General features: G+C 31.0%; 2 protein-coding genes across 2 annotated transcripts; both read left to right on the top strand.

The window, feature by feature from the left end:
- Positions 1-4717: 4717 nt before the first annotated feature.
- On the top strand, positions 4718-10883 carry LOC134688112 (uncharacterized). Its single transcript, XM_063548583.1, has 3 exons — positions 4718-4832; positions 9315-9503; positions 10615-10883. Exons 1-3 carry the CDS (start codon positions 4811-4813, stop codon positions 10881-10883), a joined length of 480 nt encoding a protein of 159 aa, XP_063404653.1. The 5' UTR covers positions 4718-4810.
- Positions 10884-15044: 4161 nt separating this feature from the next.
- LOC134688415 (uncharacterized) lies at positions 15045-19115 on the top strand. Its single transcript, XM_063549121.1, has 3 exons — positions 15045-15121; positions 17180-17368; positions 18548-19115. The coding sequence occupies exons 1-3, from the start codon at positions 15097-15099 to the stop codon at positions 18805-18807; spliced, it is 474 nt and encodes a 157-aa protein (XP_063405191.1). The 5' UTR covers positions 15045-15096; the 3' UTR covers positions 18808-19115.
- The last annotated feature ends 83 nt before the right edge of the window (positions 19116-19198 follow it).

Below are 19198 nucleotides of genomic sequence, written 5' to 3'. Positions count from 1 at the left end.
TGTACGCCAGACACGCGTTTTGTCTACATAAGACTCATCAGTGACGCTCATATCAAAATATTTATAAAGCCAAACAAGTACAAAGTTGAAAAGCATTGAGGATCCAAAATTCCAAAAAGTTGTGCCAAATACGTTTAAGGTAATCTATGCCTGGGATAAGAAAATCCTTAGTTTTTTCGAAAAATTCATTGTTTGATAAGCAGGAAATTTATAAAAATGACCACATTATTGATATTCATGTCAACACCGAAGTGTTATTACTTGATCATTAATTAAAAAAGTATTAATAACAATAGAAACTAGTTTATATAAAAATAGAAGATGTGGTAAGATCGCCAATGAGAAAACTCTCCACACGAGACTAAAATAAAACAGAAATAAACAAATCTAGGTCACAGTACGGACTTCAACAATGAGCAAAGCCCATACCGCAAAGTCAGCTTTAACAGGCATCGAAATGAAAATGCAAAACAAATTAAACGAGAAAATAAACGGCCTTATTTATGTACAAAAAAAGAACGAAAAATGAAAAGGTAACACAAAAACTAACGACAACCCCTGAATTACAGACTCCTGAATTGGGACAGACACATATATACATAATGTGTCGGACTTAAACATGTTAGCAGGATCCCAACCCTTCCCCTAACCTTGGACAGTGGTATAACAGTACAATATAAGAACAAAGTAGAAAAATCAGTTAAAAAAGGCTGTTAATTTTTATTAACACTTTGAATGTTCCAACATAATATTATTTTTAATGAGCAACACTTCTTTTTTATTCAACTATATTTCGAGATCGCAGTCCTGGGTAGCCTACGTGCGAATAACAAGGACAATACCACCATCGATGAACGTGACCAACGATATAAAGTGTGCACATATGTATCTTTTGACTACTTATATTATCTATATACATTGTATTGTCTCATATAACGAAAAGAACAACAATTAAGTTTGCCACTATCACAAAGTTCCTTTAAAGGAATAGTGCAATCCATATGTACTATTATGATAATTTTTATAGTATTCAAGTATTGTATACTGAGATATTTAAACGACCTTGCAATATAATAATGAAAGGTCAATGTCATTTGTCATCTAGGTTAGTTATTTTTAACACTTACACAAATACCAACACAATGACAAAAAAACTTAGTCATCATACGATCATATTTAAAACGCTTCCGTGTGATCTGATCGAATTAATGTTGTTAGATTAGATCGTCAGACAGTCTGGCATATTGCCAGTATCAGGATTCATGTAAATTTCAACAAAACATAATTTTATCGATGAAGGTTAATAATCATGATTTTTACGAAGGTGTTTTTTGTGAATGCTGATGACAGGATTATAACATTTTTTTTTTGTTTTTGCTTCATGTTTATCACTCACTCAGAACAAGTCGGAATATATTATACCTCTTTTAAAAAATAATCCGACTCGAAAAGGTTTAAGTGACAAGCTTAAATAATATATGTAATTGCATTGGTTTATTTTGTTATTGTCTGATACTGAATTTATACATTTTACATTGCATATAAAATGTGCTGTGAGTAATACAGGTCGTACGTCTGATGACAGCCCAGTAGTCAGAACATTGGCATTACAATCTTTTATAAAAACATACTTTCTTAAATTGACCGTTAATCAAATGTGTAGTCTGAGAAACTAAGGGTTCAATTTTATAAAGCAAAGCAGACTTAAGATTGATACCTCAATGTTGAGGTTCTTTTTGTATTAAAGCTCTTCAACTGTTTTTGTTCTTAAAATATTGTCTGCTTTTATCGATGCTGATCAAAGTCAAAAAGCGTGCCGGAAGCAGGAAATTAATAATGTGTTGTTTTTTAATTTGTAGCTAGCTGAAGATCACCTTTAGGTGCTGGATTTTCTCGCTGTTTTCTGCACTTTGGTTGGGTTGCTGTTTCTTTCACACAATACCCGTTTCTATTCTCAATTGTAATTGAAAATCTACTGTCTCACTTGTATCACACTAGATTAACATTCCATAACTTTTTATTTGTATTACATAAGTCCAGTATTTGTGTTATCAGTAAAAAGCGCGATAATATTTTTAAAGTAATATTTTCGATTTTCCGAGTATATTTAAGGAAAACATGTGAAATGCATAAGACTACTACTACTTTCAGCTTGATAAGTGCATACTTTTTCAGATTTGGATTTGTTGTCATTTTTTTTATGATTTTCTCTAAGCTCACTGACAAACGAAGTGAGTCTAACAAACTTGAATTTCAGATTTCTGTTTCCTATGGGAAAGGGGGAAAGGAAGGAAACGCAACTTTATATCACACGTGTAAAGATATGATAATCATTTTATCATGATTTCACATATGAAAAAAGTAAAATCACAGAAATACTAAACCCTGATGAAAATTCAAAACAGACAGTCCCTTATCATATAGCAAAATCAAAAGCTCAAACACAGCAATTGATTGAATCACAACTAGCATATTCCTGACTTGGTACAGGCATTTTTTTTTATTGAATGTATATGAATGATATAATATAGGTCGAAGTACCGATTAACCGTTTTCTTTTATGGTGTGTTGGAATCTTGCCATCTTTATTTTATCAAGGTAATCGTAAATGTACTCCCCCGATATTCTGGTACATTGCCAATAACAATCAGCATGAAAGTCAGTATTTAAATCAGGTCAATTTTATTTTTATAATTATTCAGTACTGATCATTCAACAACTTTAATACCATATACAGTATGCATCTAAGGAAGAAGAAAAAAATCGTGTCTGTCTTTATTTGCAAGACATCTGGTAGTATGTTGTTTTGAAATGCTTTAAAACAGGACTATTTACCAAGTTGTATTATCGCAGTAAGTAAAATATTCTAACATAACATAATGTAATGTAAGAAATATTATTTATTAATTATTATATGACTTGCACTTCTACTAATACAATGTAGTTGTAACCTTATAATTTGCTTTACACTTTTTATTTTGATGATTTATTCCGTAAAATAATAAAATATTTTTTACTGTGAAATATTTTACGCGATTCTGCGAATAAAATCAAATAGACGAAATGGACTGGAACAACTGTAAGGGTTCTACACAAAATTTTAAAGAGGTCATTGGTGTGTAAAGCTAAGGGGTCTATGACTCGCATGCTTAATGTGACGGTAAGGAACATCAACCTGAAAATTCAGGAAATTAACGATACCTAGGATTTAACTAATGTTGATGAAAATGCCTGCTAAATCATCCAAAAATAGGTATTTGCAAAGTGAGTGCTTGTGACTTAAAATATCAATGGGTCATTCTTTTTTAAAGAGAATATTGTAAACTGTACAACTTTAAGAAGGACACACAAGTTTTCGAATTTGATTATTTTTTCAACAAAAAAAGTTTTATAGTATACGTAGTATTAACTATTTGTTGACTTCTTTTGTTTCGGAAGAAGAATAATGAATTCGAAAGTATCAAAACGACAATCAAAAAGTATTTTGTTATTTTCCTTAGTTTCATATCAGCATTATTTCGATATTCGACAATGATAATATCTTAGCAAAGATTTATTCTAATACCTTTGAACAAGCCTGATATAAATGTTATTAAAATAATTGGCCACCGATAAACGACTTCATATTAAATTCAATGACAAAGATATGACGATTGCAAACTCTTTTAGAAATCCCGTTTCGTAGTTTCATACCATTTGCATTACGGTACATCGTTTTTTATCTGATTTAATTGATGAATGACCTTATTGCATTTTGATATACACATTTAAAAACCCTTTTAATTCGGTTATTGTATGAAACTCGAAATGTGTCTAAAAATGGATATTTAGATGCTTGACTGTATTTGGTTCTACACAAGTGTTGCCGTCTTTAAGAAAAAGATTTCAAGATCTAATGTTTATCCCCTTGACATGTTCTATACACTAGTAAAATTAACAGTGCAATATATATTCTGTTTGTTTTCATATGTTATCATATGCACTCGAAAAAACACGATGCCAATCGGAACCTTTATACACAATGATATACATGTACATGGACTAACATGCAGATGAGCTTTTACGTCAAAATTTATTTTAACTTGTTAGGTAACCACGACTTAATAAACATAATAAGCATATTAAACGTATCAATTCCAAACCGTAATGTTATTATCATTAATCTAAGTACATACACTTATTGACATTAAATGCTATTTTCATTCACAATTTATTTTATAAGTATATAAATATACTTGTGTAAACAAAAAAGATATAATACATCTTTCTTGTTTGGCCAACTTTAAAAATATAAGTGTAGTTATAGGTCAACAGAAACCTATAGCTAATTCCAAGTGTTTCTTTTATAACAATGTAACATGTTGAAAGAGTTTCAGTGCTTTTTGAATTTTGTTTCCATAATGAGACTAAAGATAAGTTGTCTACTATGCTGATTATCTAATATTCTATTAAACAATGAAAATATGTTTTCAACCGAAAAGTAACCCTAATTTGTGTAGTCGCACCAGTAAATACTATATCTATATATATTTGCTAGTTGAACGCAAGATATTATATCAAACTCTCTCGCAATTTTATTTACTCTGCACCACCTACCTGTTTATGTCTTGTCTTAACCACAATAGATACTTAGAACACATCCATTTCGTTAACCAATTGTATTTTAATATCCTATTGATGTCACTTACACGAGGGTTCTTTTTGTTGCGTTAACCAACATTAATATAAAATACATATGTTTTGTCGGAAAATGTTCTATAACAGGATGAAATATAAGTAAAAAGTGTTCGGGGAAGTTTATTTAGGAATTATGTTCAACTTATTTCCACGAAGTAAGTGTATTCATTATTAATACAGTTATTTTAGTTAGATTAATTCTTTTGAAAAAGTTATATAAATGGAATGAGAAGAATGATTCATAGTGGTATTTAATTTCTATTGTTTTTAAAGGGCGTAGTTGTTTGAACTTTCAATAACACCTTTTAGTTCCTATCTTTTTATTGAACATGATCTGCTTACGAGCTATTGACCGCCTGCCAAACATAGCGTAATACTTTGAAATGCAGACGTTTGAAAATTGTCCTAGCATACGAGCCGTTCTTTAAAGCTTGGTTTGCATCGTAAATACACACTCTGGTTCTCCATCCACCCAATAACAGAATACGACGGGACATTCGGAAATAATTGATCAAATATACCATGATTATAATTTAGTACGACATGCGTTGCCAGAAAACGGTTCCCTTTAACAAGATTCTTCAGTGGCACACGGCCCAACATAGTAGGATATGGTCACCCAAATAAAAACAAAAGACATGTAAAAACTAAAAAACTCTGAAAAGCTGTACCAAATACGGGTAGGTAATCTTTGTCTTAAGATAAAAAAAAAAAACAACACAAAAGCTCAAAAATTAAAGTTGTATTACAATATTTCTATACTGTAATCCAACTCATACAGGTGATAAGACGGTTCCCTGTCCGTTAATTCTAATTTTGTGTATGTGTGTGTGTGAGGTTTTTTCCTATGCCATGAGGCAATCAGTCGACATGACTTTAGCTGTGTCTTTGGGATCTTTCGCCCCTAAGGAGATGTTAGGCTATGTTCGGAAGCTTTCAAACGTATCATATCCTAAATAATATCAAAAATATGCATTTACGTTATATGCATGATAAAAAAAATCATTTGAATGTAACACAATTGTTGCTCGAAACCTAAATATAAACATACTCTTGTACTTGCAGGGATGTTGGCACTATGTTGCAAGTACAAGAGTATGTTGATATTAAGGTTACAAGCTACAATTGTGGTACATTCAAATGAATTTTTTTTTATCATGCATATAACGTAAATTACGTTCCTTTTTTGGAATTCCATTAAGAACAATCGAAACTAGTATTTATCTCAAACCACCGAATATCCAAGGAACAGATATGATTTTAATGATAAAACATCACAATTTCTGGTTTTCTTTTATTAACATCCCACACTTGATTAGGTAGTTAAATCTCTTTCCGTCTAGGATTCGTTTTAATCGATATAATATCAATTTCAGTGTACATGACATGTATGTTTTTACAACAGCCTTATTAGGATCAATCATAACAAAACGATATGTCCAATGCATATGTTTGATAGTATTCAGGATATGATACGTTTGAAAACTAAATGTTTCATATCAATTGATCTGACGTTGACGAAAGAAAATAAATGTTCCTGTATATATTTTGATTGATTATTCTTTTATGTACCTTTTACTGGTTCAGAGGATATGTTCCTTATGTTGTTACTACAATACCATTCCCTTTCATGAATGTGATCTACCGATTAAGACAATTTACCGATTTTGTAATAACATCAACAACACGATGGGTGCAATATGTGGAGCAGACTCTTCTTACATTTCCGCAGAACCTGAAATCACCCCTAGTTTTTGAAGGGTTCATGTTGTTTAGTCTTTAGCTTTCTATGTGTGTCTTCTGTACTAGTATTTGTCTGTTTGTCTTTTAATTTTAGCTAAGGCATTCTGTTTATTTTCAATCTATGAGTTTGGTTTGCAAAATCTTGTAACACCCTATACCTGCGTACACAGACTATTTAAAGCGATTGTATTATTTCATATCTAAATGTTGTTTCTAAATACGTCTTATCGCAGATGTCATAGCTGGTGTTTAATGTACTTTATTCAAAATAGACCTTTACCTTGGTACACTTATGAATACGAAATAAATCGGATTGCTGAATAAGTGTTTGATATTTTTTTACATAAATTAGACCAATGGAAATTATTGATTGATTTAAACATTGATGATTATCAACTTTTGAAAACCGTACGTCGATTGCTTTGCTCTTTTTGTGTAGTTTGTTTGTATTTTCTATTTTGTGCACAATGCATCAAATTTTTTTCAAAATCTGATTACTGAGGTACAATGAAACGTAATAATTTCATCATATTTAACAGTGAACATACATTGTTCTGTCCACGAGCCCGTGCTTTGTATTCATACCATTTATTTATATCAAAACTAAATGTTATTTGAAGGCAGGTGATCAAATTTCAAATCCCTTTTTCTCTCTTTCGTTTCCTCTTTCTCCCTTTCTAGTCTGTTTATTTTCTGTTCTTCATCTGCCTCCTTTTGTCTTGTGTTAACCAAAAAAGCTACTGAGAAAAAGGAACGTCCGTTGCGTTAACCGAAAACCTTTAAATCCATGTTATTTTTTTGTGTTAACCAACATTAACAGAACATATATATATTGGTCAGCGGAAAATGTTCTATACCAGTTTGAGATCCAAGTGAAGGGTGTTTGGAACCGTTTGTTCAGAAATTTTAGTCAACTTGTTTCGACTAAGTAAGTTTATTCATTCTTAACATTGTTTTTGTTTTGTAAAATTAATTATCATGATTATGTAGAAAAAGGTTAAAGGAACATTGATAAGAAACAATAATAGGGCTATTTGCTTTCCATTTTTAAGGGGAAGTAACGATGTAGTTGTTAACACTTTAATAAGTCTTTTAAGTTCCCATTTTTTTTATTGAACATCTAACCTGCACGATACAACTTCATACTTTGAAACTTTGAGAAAAAAAAGACGTGTTTACATGATACCAGCATACAATCAATTATCTTTAAAGGATGGTGTACTTTGATATATGGTATATACCGGTGTCAGTCGGACACCATACTCACCGTGATGTACATGTATTAAGAATGCATTAAAAGTAATATTACATTTTGAGTAGCCCCATGTCAATCTGAATTAACAAAGTAAATTTGAAACCGTTATGTTATTATTGATCAATTAAGTACATACATGTACCTGTTTAGTATTTAATGTTGTGCTATTTTTAGTTTATTTTGTTACTACATATATATAACGATTTCAGTCGAACACCATATTCACGGTGATATATATGTATTAAGATTGCATTAAAAGTAATGTATTAAGATTGCATTAAAAGTAATATTACATGTTGAGTAGCCCCAAGTCAATTTGCATTACAAATTATAAATTTGCAACGTTATATTATTATTTGTGTATAAATTAGTACATACCTGTTCAGCATTAAATGCTGTGTTATTTTTAGTCACACAGTTTATTTGTTTAACTGTAGGTGCTTGAACAAAAAGACACATAAGTTTTTCCTCGTTTGGGACCTTTATAAATATTAGTGTATTTATGGCTTAACTAAAATTAGGATTTCATTTCTTTTCCGCAATGTAACATAACTGAAATGTTTTCATAATTGTATTAAAGATGCATTTGTACTTTATCGATTTCCTTCATTATATTGAAATCCATGCACAAATTGTTCTTGAAAAAAAATGAACTGCGGACATTATTTTTTGTAAATTAAACATTCGATCGTATTATCATGATTAGACAAGAAGAAAAAAATTGCCACTATCTCTCACCCTTTTCCGATATTTAATACGTACCAGTTATGACCAAAAAAGCCACTTAGAAATATGAAAATCCGTTGCGTTAACCAACTCAAACTATAAATTTCAGATTGATGTCACTTCCACGAGAGTTATTTGTTTGCGTTAACCAACATTAATATAAAATATATATTGGTCATCGGAAACTGTTCTATACTAGTTTGAAATCTAAGTGAAGGGTGTTTAGGACTGTATATTTAGGAATCATAGTCAACTTGTTTCTACTAAGTAAGTTTATTCATTCTTAATATAGTTATTTTTGTTAGTTGAAATCTTTTGGAAAAGTTTTAAAATCAATGCAATAAGTAGAATGATGCATAGTGGTATTTAATTTTATTTGTATTTCTTTAAAACGGGAAGAGTATGCCGTGGTTGTTTGAACTTTCAAAAATACCGTTCAGTTCCTTTTTTTAATTGAACATTATACCTGCATCTGCTTACGAACTATTGACCCCCTGCGAGACACAACGTCATACTTTGAAATGCAGACGTTTAATAATTTGTTCTAGCATACGACCCGTTCTTTACAAGTTTGATTGGCATCGTAAATACACACACTGGTTCTCCATCTACCCAAATACGATTCGTAGGTGGCTCACAGCTCAACAACAGAAATATGATCTTCCCAAATACAAACTTTTAAGTTAAAATGCATTTAAACACTATAAACTGTATCAAATACGGGTATGTAAATCTTTATCTTAAGATAATAAGCACGAAAAACTCAACAATTAAAGTTGTTTTATAATACTTCGATACTATAATCCAACTCATAGAGCTAATATGACGGTTTCTTGTCCAACAAGTCTAATTTTAGGGGAAATACCGATATATTAATGATAATAATCTATTGGTAACCACATTTTTTTTACAGTTATGGCAATACCGTGGACTGATGATACAAATCAGGACACAGAACAATTAGGAACTGATGTACTAGACTCACAGTCCAATTTTACAAATTATAACTTCGTCAGTCAGTCAAGATCAGTGGGTGAACTGCGCAGACAGTTCAATACTGAGAGGCAAGACGATGACTCATTTATCGGAACTACACATTCAAGTGAGTATATAGCAATTTGTTATCCGATCTGTAAATCGGAAAATTGCGACAAAAGTTTTCTTTTTAAAATGGTGCATTGACTTTATGTGTACTAGTACATGTATCTACTAGTATGGAAATCTTGTTTTGCGCATATTGATGAAACATGATTAATATGAATGATTGGTATCATGCAAGGAAGATATAAAAGTTATTTGCATCCTAAACTTTTACTCTATGGTCCCCAGGAGAAGTTGCATCATGAAACATACTTCCGCGTACATTTTTTTTTTAATATTTGATATAAAAGTTAAATGAAACCGATATTCAACAGTAAGGTTTTCAATCAAAATTAACAATTTGTTTGTAGTGTTGTTATATTAAAACTGCTTTCTTTTGGTCGTTAAACCGTGTGTGTGTGTGTGTGTGTGTGTGTGTGTGTGTGTGTGTGTGTGTGTGTGTGTGTGTGTGTGTGTGTGTGTGTGTGTGTGTGTTACATTTTCCTTTGACATGAGGTAATCAGTTATCGTTCGACATGACTTTGGCTGAATCTTCGGTATCTTACGACCCATCCGTAAGATTAGGAAATGTTCAGTCAAGTTGTAAGCTTTCAAACGAATACTTTCAAACACATGCATTTGACATATCGTTTTGTTATAATTGTTCCTGATAAGGCTGTTGTACAAGTACATGTCATGTACACTAAAATTGGTATACTTATGACTTATACGAATCCTAGACGGAAACACATGTAACTACTCATGATTGTGATGTTAATAATAGACACATAGAAATTGTCAAATTTTGTCATGAAAATCATATTTGGTTTACAATAAATACTAGACAAGTTTGGATTGTTCATAATGGAATTCCAGACAAAAAACATTCAACGACATAATTAACACAAAAAGTAAGCTAGTTAGTCTGTTTGAATTCAGATTAATAAAAATACGAATATTATTGAAACGTTAACAAAAAGGAATCCGGGCGACGAACCTCAAACAGAATGAAAGCAAAACATGTTCACAGTCAAAAATACAGGTATATGTAAAAAAAAAAACTTACTTTTAGTTACATGCATGATTAAAAAAAGCATTTGAATATAACACAATTGTTTCTCTTATACTTGCAGGGATGTTGGCACTGCAGAGAGAAAACTTTGAGCTGAGATCAAAGTTAAACTGTTTCATATGCAAACACAATCAGTTCACACATGTAGTACTTCCATGCAGTCATGTTGTGTGTGGTGATTGTATTAAGCTGACAATGTGTTCGTGTGGTATACCCATTGAATCATCACATGTATGCACGTTAACGCCTATTCATACTACAGAACATGAAATAGTGAGTTCCGTCAGTTCATCGGACTTAATATTTGCAATTCATTCCAACAACTCGTAGAAGAGTTTGGAATGCTATATCGGTTTCACAAATATACAAATTTGACAACTTTCTAACAATTTATAGAACAGTTTTTGTAGTTTATTCGCAGATTCATATTAAATGTATATCAGTTGTTTTAGTGTAAATAACCATCAATGAAATGACTGCTGATGATTCGTGATACAGATTTTTTTGTTTTGTTACAGATGACCATCAATATAATACATTTGTGTTTATGAGAGATATATATGACATGTTTTTGATACTCCCTCTTGAAATTAACAGTTTTTAAATATCGTATAGTTCAATCATGCTATTTATATGAAGGACGTTTGTTAATTTATGTTGGAATTCTAGTTTTAAATTTTCCATTTTTTGTATTAACAATACTTTTATGATAATTGTTCTTGATAATGCATAATATCGTACCTTTCTAAAGAGTCTATGCCGTTGTTGCATAGCAATGTTTGTGATGTATTGTCCCGACATTGAAGAGTAGAACGGCCTGATTTTACATCTTTTAAATATCAATGATGTGTACGTTCGATAGGTAGCAGTTAATAATAGCATTTGTTTCATAGTGTAGTGTGTAATATATTTTGAACTATGTTTAAAAACAATTATTCTGACGTAAATGTCAATGTCAATGTTATCTTAATTTTCTCATGAGTCCTGTTTAACAATTAAAAGTAATTTTACAGACACCATTCGAAAATATATGAATAGTCATAAGTTATAAGTGATATAAGTTAATATGGATGATTAGTGGAATGTAACAGGGAACATCAAGAGAAGCTTGGACTCCTTAAGGATATTGTAACAAGCTAATATTTGAAATACATATTTAACTATGTTGTTAAAAAAACAATTATACTGACGTTGCCGAAACAAAATAAAAGCGCCTGTATATATTTAAATTTATTATTCTTGTATGTACCTTTTATTAGTTTATAGTTTACTGTTGAATGTAATGCATCTTCTGAATGGCTGACGTTATTTTGTTATTAAAAACCATAGACATAATTTTCTCATGTGACTGTGACGTCATCAACGTTTTTTCATAGTTTTCTACGGTTTACAATGAAATTTAGAATAAAATTATAAGAAATGACTGTCATATTTTTTCTGTCTATTCGAAATAACATAAAAATGTGGTCACACTGTTTAATCACCCACTACGCTCGTTATTCAGTGTGCACAAATTCTAGATGTTATTTCTTCATAAACAGCAAAAATATTACAGTCATTCCTTAAACAGATTAAACTCAACGGGGGAGGATGGTCTGCAAAATCTTGTTACACCCATTACCATATTTCGGCAATTATTGGCAGTGATTGTTTTCTATTTCATATCTTAATGTTTTTTTCTATATATATCTTAAAGGTGAAGATGCCATAACCGGTGTTAAGTGTATTTATTATAATTAGACGATTACTTTAGTACGCTTATGAATGAATCGGATTGTTGTATGTGTGTTTCATTTGATATTTACAGTAGACATTTGGAAAATTATTGAGTGATTGATGGTTTTAAACTGTTAAAAATTATTCATTGATTGTTTCGCCGTTTTTTATCTTCTTTTTGTGTAGTTGGCTAGAATTTTCTATTTTATTTACCTTGCATCATTTTTTTGTCCAAATTTGATAAGCAATGAATCTCAATATAAGTTTGGATACTCATGTCAGCCCAATTAACAGAGGTATAATTGACTTCTGAATTTAAAGTTCATGTTGCACTGTCATTTAACTTTTACGGCTTGCTTTTAACTGATTCAAAGAAGGGTACTCAAATAAAAGTACTTTTTCAGTGACCTAAAAGATAACTGTGAAAGCTTTCCATATTTTGTAAACGTTATACCATTGAGTCCTTATTGTGAACCCTTGTCGATTTGATATGTGTGCTAATATGAATGAAAGATCATGCAATACCTTCCAAAATCCAAATAGTCATTTGTTGTCCGTCTTTTAAGAAATAATACATAGTAGGGACCTTCAAATATTAAAAGTGTTATAAGGCTGAAATGTGTTGATTTCTCCTCGTCATATAACGTTAACGCATTACGGACCCGATTATTTATATATATTTTTTTGGTATATTTATCTTTAAAAATGATCCAGAAAGGTAACGATCGGTAGGACGAACGATTGCATTATGATACACAGAAGTATTACATGTAGGTTAAATCATATAATTAATGCATCTACTGATTTTGCCAAATCAAAATGAAAATGAAAGTCAATATATGTATTTAAATATTAAGTGTTTCGTTTCGACTCATACAATATATGTATGCTCGTTTATGATTGTGATCGAAATAACCTATCTGCTTTTCTGCAGTGAAAAAAAATACGATCCAAGAAACAAAAATAGCACTCCTTTGAATATAACTGTAATAAATAATTTCAAAGTTATTTGTATGAAAACACATTTATAATTGTTTAATTTCATGTAAAAACTGGCAATATGTTTTCAATAACTGTATAATAATATCAAACGATTTTATCTAGGTTGTCTAGATTTTTGCCGACTTATGATTAGAACGTGAAGCGAAGTTATACCTTAACTCAAAATTATAAATAAATGACTCACGTTTAAGCACGTGATGGGAAAATTGATACAATAATCATTTATTTGATTGTAATGAAATGAATATCCGTATAATTGTATTCAGATTATTTGTTTTCACCTCAAAAGCTATTTTAACGTATCTCGGTTGAATTATTTTACATTGTCATTTCGGGGCCTTTTATAACTGACTATGCGGTATGGGCGTTGCTTATTGTTGAAGGCCGTACGGTGACCTATAGGTGTTTACTGCTGTATAATTTTGGTCTCTTGTGGAGAGTTGTCCCACTGGCACTCATACAACATCTTCTTTTTTTCTAATTTATTACAAAAGAAGATGTTTTTTTCATAACGGATAGTTGCGATACTGCATGTTGTAAAGTCATAATTGACGTATTTTTTTGAATTAATATTGATTAACTCATTGGGTCTTTGCATATGTATTCTCACATCAGGATTGTATATATATTATCAGTTGGAAACCTTTATGTGTTTGTCACGATTACTTATTAGAAATAGTAGTGTATAAATAGATGAAGTGTGCTATTTATAAATTATGGTAAATACATGGATTGTGCTATTTTTAAATTATGGTAAATACCTATGTTTGTGTTAACCACATATATATGTCACATGTTGTATGATGAAATCAGCAGCACTTATTAAAGACGAACACTCTTTCTTGTTGGATTTTTATCTGTTTAATTTACATAATATATCATCATCATGTTTTACATGATCAATATTAATATATAATTTAGGAATTTTCTTTCAGTACATGCCTTTGTATTGTCTTTATCAATAATTTATGATGATTCAATCGTGCAAATGATCAATGTAAAAATACACAATTCCAGTTATTTTAATAGACTTTAATGGAGAAGGTTAAATTGCTCATTTCTCAAACACATTCATTTTAAAATCTATTAATTCATTGTAATTGTCGCGATAAAACGCAATTAACTATAATATGTTACTCTCTTTCTCTTTAATATGTATCGACTCGTTGTACATTATCTGAATTGATATGTACAATTCGTGAATGTAAAACGATAATAGTTTGCGTTAACCAATTCTGTTTTACATTTCAGTTTGATGTAAGTCTGGTGATAGTTTGTCTGTGTTAATCAATTGTAGATAGTAGAAAAAAAATATCCGCATTTTTTTAAGAAAAATATCATCGTGTTCGGACACTGCGACATGTATGACATGAGTAAGTGTGTCTGTATTAATCAGTTTGAAAAAATCAAAATACCGCTTCAACAATTAAAAACTATTGTGTACTTCTTCTTTTCAATTTCACAATTTTGTTTAATATTTTAGTGATGTATTAAAAAAAATCAAATACCCCTATTTCTCCTTTTATTGAATTTGTGTTAACCAAATCAGCAATGCGTAACAATCCACTTCCGTTGCGTAAACCAAATACATTTACATTTCAAAATGATGTTAGCGCAATGACTATTCTGATTTGCGTTAACCAACAACTCTTATTTGCGTTAACCAACAACTCTTATTTGCGTTAACCAACAACTCTTGTTTGCGTTAACCAACAACTCTTATTTGCGTTAACCAAGAACTGAACATTATAAAGCATTCAGTTTTAACATTTTTATTTACTTGGGTGAAATAAATCTGCATGGTGCTTGGAACATATATTCATGAATGTTTGTCAACTCTTTGCTAAGTAGTAAGTTATTTATTCTTATAATATGTTGTATTTTATGTATTAAAATATATATATGAAAAAAATGTTTGTGATATCAGTATCAGTATTTTTCATTTATCATATTCATGATTTATGTTGTGGTTTTCTAAATTTTGTTTACTTGCTCATTTGTTGTTTTTTGCTTACCAGATCCATCCCTCCGACGTCGACGTCGTCCGTTAAATTTGACAAAAATATTATCCTCTGAAACAATAACAAGACCAACCTTAACCAAATTTAGTAATAATGATCATTAGGGTATATAGTTAAAAAATCCGTTCCGACCTCTAACCAAAACGTTTTTGGCTGATTTCTCTGAAACCAAAGCATTTAGAGCGAATCTAACTTTCGTTTAATAGTTCATCATGTCCTGATCTATCTGCCCTGAAATTTTCAGACATCTCGTTGATTTGTTGGATTGCTGACCCTCAATGGTAATTTTTAGAAAATTTGGCAATTTTTTATTATCATGTTTCATATAATTATAGATAGAGATAAACTGTAAAGTGCAATAATTTACAGCAAAGTAAGATCTACAAATAAGTCAACATTACCAATATGGTCAAATGACCCCTTCAGGAATTAATGCCCCTATTATTATTTAGCAATAATGTTCAGCAAAGTAAGATCTACAAATCAGTTAACATGAACAAAATTGTCAATTGACCCCATAACACGTTTTTGCACTTAAATCTAAAATCTAACAATTTTCGTAAGGTTTTGTACTCTTTTATAAAAGTCTTCTCCTGAAACAACTGAGACGAATTTAACCAAACTTGGCCACAATTAGCAGTAGGATATCTTGTTTTAAAATGTGTCCAATGACCCTGCCAGCCAACCAACATGGCAGACATGGCTAAAATAGGACATAGGAGAAAATGCAGTTTTTGACTTATATCTCTGAAACAAAAGGAAAAGTATTACGGTTGCATTATTTCATGCATCATTTGTAAATAAAAATATCAGGTGAGCGACACAAGCTCCTTTGGGTCTATAGTTTAATGTAATGTTACCGCCGTTAAAAAATGTTCTTGGGTTCACATTTTAAAAATAATTAGTTGAATATCTGGAATAAGCCTTTTACCTTTTCTGTTGTATGCCATAACGTTGAAGCACCATAAAATGTAATGAATACAACTATACAGCGTGATCTGCCAAAACCTACGTCAAACAATGGCTGATATTACCAGTATGTGTTCATACTCCGATTACTGAACTATATCACTGATCACATTTTCTTATGTTGACGATTCTGGTATTCGTTGATGTTTATATCACGAAACATCTCCTCACGGGTAACTGGGGGGAAAAAGTTTGCTTAAATGGAGGGGGCTGCTTGACTGCCTGTGATGTACAACAACACAGCCACGTACAGTCAGGAAGGTGGCGTTTAAATCCGATGTCTCGTTTAATAGAGTGACACACTTTGTGCATCTTAGTAATAGTCCGTAGTTGGCTAGTTGACATACCAACATTTTGTCCCTAATCAATAATGCCTCAATTTTGTGTTGAAGTACAAGTTTCCCTTACCTTTATCCCGGTCGACCTGTATGTCAGGGCCTATTTAAATTATTATTTTTAGCGGTCCCGTCGTGAAACGTATGAAATATTGGTAACTGTACGTTAAACAACCAATAATCAGTCAATCAATCAATAATCATCTCATTGTTTGTGCCATAGACGATGATAATATTCGCGTGGTCTTACATAAATGGAATAACAAGTTGTGCGTAGTGTGCGTCCTGACGTGCCCTAAAAGGGAAAGATTACACACCATATTGAAGACCAATGAAGTGTATGTACATCAACAGAGAGCTATCTGACGAAAATGCACCCAGGGGAATAGGAAAATCCAGTATATGCCTACTTTTGTTGAGAGATATCTGATCAATATCTGTGTTATTGCATATCATTGGGTTGATTACTATATACGTAAAGGTGCACACAAAAAAAACAACATGTATATAAAAAATGTCGGGTATGAAAAACTATTCGTATAGAATAATAAAGAATATAACGAAAATTTATTTGTTTCTACAGGAATGGCAATTACGTGGACTAATGATATCATTGAGAGTACAGCAAACAAGACAACAAGAAATGATGAGCTCGATTCACAAGCCATGCATACCGAAGATATCTTAGACAGCAAAACAAGATCAGTGGAGGCAACCTCCGACCGATGCAATAGTATTAACAATGCCTCGCCTCACGAAATAACACATTCTCGTGAGTATGGAAAACGTTTAAATATTCTCCAGAAAAGAACATTGAATATTAAAAATAAAGTATAAAAGCATGCTCTGTCAATCTTTCTATAATAATTAAAATTTAAAGATGCATATAATGTTATTTTCAAGTAATAAAGATATAACCTATACCTGTCCATAGCCTTGTATGTTGGTCTAAAGGTCTTTAGTTGCATAATATAATATATCCTTATGTGCAATTCATATCATTTAGGCTTGCAAGGAAAAAGTGTTTTTAAAGGAAATAAGATGATAATGTTAAATAAAACACAATATTACAAAACAGTTAAGGTGCTATGGGTGTCTTCCTTCATCTTGGATTGTAAAAAACAGTGAATTAAAGGTCCATATTTTCTATCAATATCTGCCTACTTTTGTTGAGAGATATCTGATCAATATCTGTGTTATTGCATATCATTGGGTTGATTACTATATACGTAAAGGTGCTATTTTGATGCAGGAATGCAGATATTTAATGTGAATTTTCATTTAAAAGAACCAATTTAAAAGATTATAACTTATAAATATTTATTTTTTTGCAAATGTTGATTATTTTTGGTGGTTTTTTTTAAAGTTTAAATTGGCATTTTAAGGGGAGGTAACTCTAAAACAGTGCATTTTCTGAAGGATTCTAAATGAAATTTTCCTATTTTGTATTTTAGCCAGAAAAAACGTACGGTTACCATATCTTTTCTTTTGATATTCTCAAAACATTGTCTGAAAGCCTTCTTTTCCCTAAGTATTGGACAATTCTATCATTTTGTTTTGGTTCTAATCACAAAATAGTGTTTTTTCCTGTATAATCCATACAAAATGTGTCATTTTGTCACGTCCTGTAGCTTGAGAAAATGCGCGGTGACCTATCATTTTTATTATATTTTTGAACATATATCAAAAGATACTACGTTTTGTCAAAGTATGAACAAATTCTATCATTTGTATTTTTGACTCCCATACCACCTTAAATCACTAATATATGATCCTCAACATATGACTGGTGCCTTTGCATATTTATTATGGGTGTGAATATTCTAATTGAATTTATCTTTGATATCGTTCGGACCTGTGTAGAAACCAACAACTTGTATTACTACTGTATGATACTGTCAGCACTTTGTATTTTCAAATACATATATATGATATGTAACTTTTATTTTAGGGATACAGGAACTGACAAAAGAAAACATTGAGCTGAAATCGAAATTAAACTGTTTCATTTGCCGGCAAAATTTATTCACACATGTATTGATTCCATGTGGACATTTAGTATGTGGTAATTGCGTTAAGTTGACATGTTGCTGTTGCAGTTTACGCATTGAGAGATATCATCAATGTACATTGCCATCGTATCCTCACACTACAGGACATACAGTGACACTTTCGTCATCAATCAATACATTGGGTGCATTTTCTAGATAACTACTTCCATGTTTCTCACAAATAGTTATAATGATATAAAGATTTTACACAGATCTTGGGATACATGTACATTCAGGGAGTTATGTGACCTTTTATCTAACGTATTTTTGTTAACCATTATTAGAAATATGCTGTAGCTTATGATTAGTGTTGCGGGATTTTATTTAGACAGTACAATAAAGATACTAAATGTTATTTTATATTCATCCCTTTTAGATATGCACTATACCTGCCTGATTGAGAGTTCATTATTTTTTTGTCTTTAATAGATATGTAAATTATTCGCAAAATTAATGCTATCAGCATTTTTCTATGATAAAACTCAGAAAAGATAAGTGACATTTATATTTGATATTTGTGGATGTATGAACTATTTGTTTTTATAATAATG

This window comes from Mytilus trossulus, chromosome 10 (genome assembly GCF_036588685.1).
Source record: "Mytilus trossulus isolate FHL-02 chromosome 10, PNRI_Mtr1.1.1.hap1, whole genome shotgun sequence".
Taxonomy (NCBI): Eukaryota; Metazoa; Mollusca; class Bivalvia; order Mytilida; family Mytilidae; genus Mytilus; species Mytilus trossulus.
This window is presented reverse-complemented; position numbering and strand designations above follow the sequence as displayed.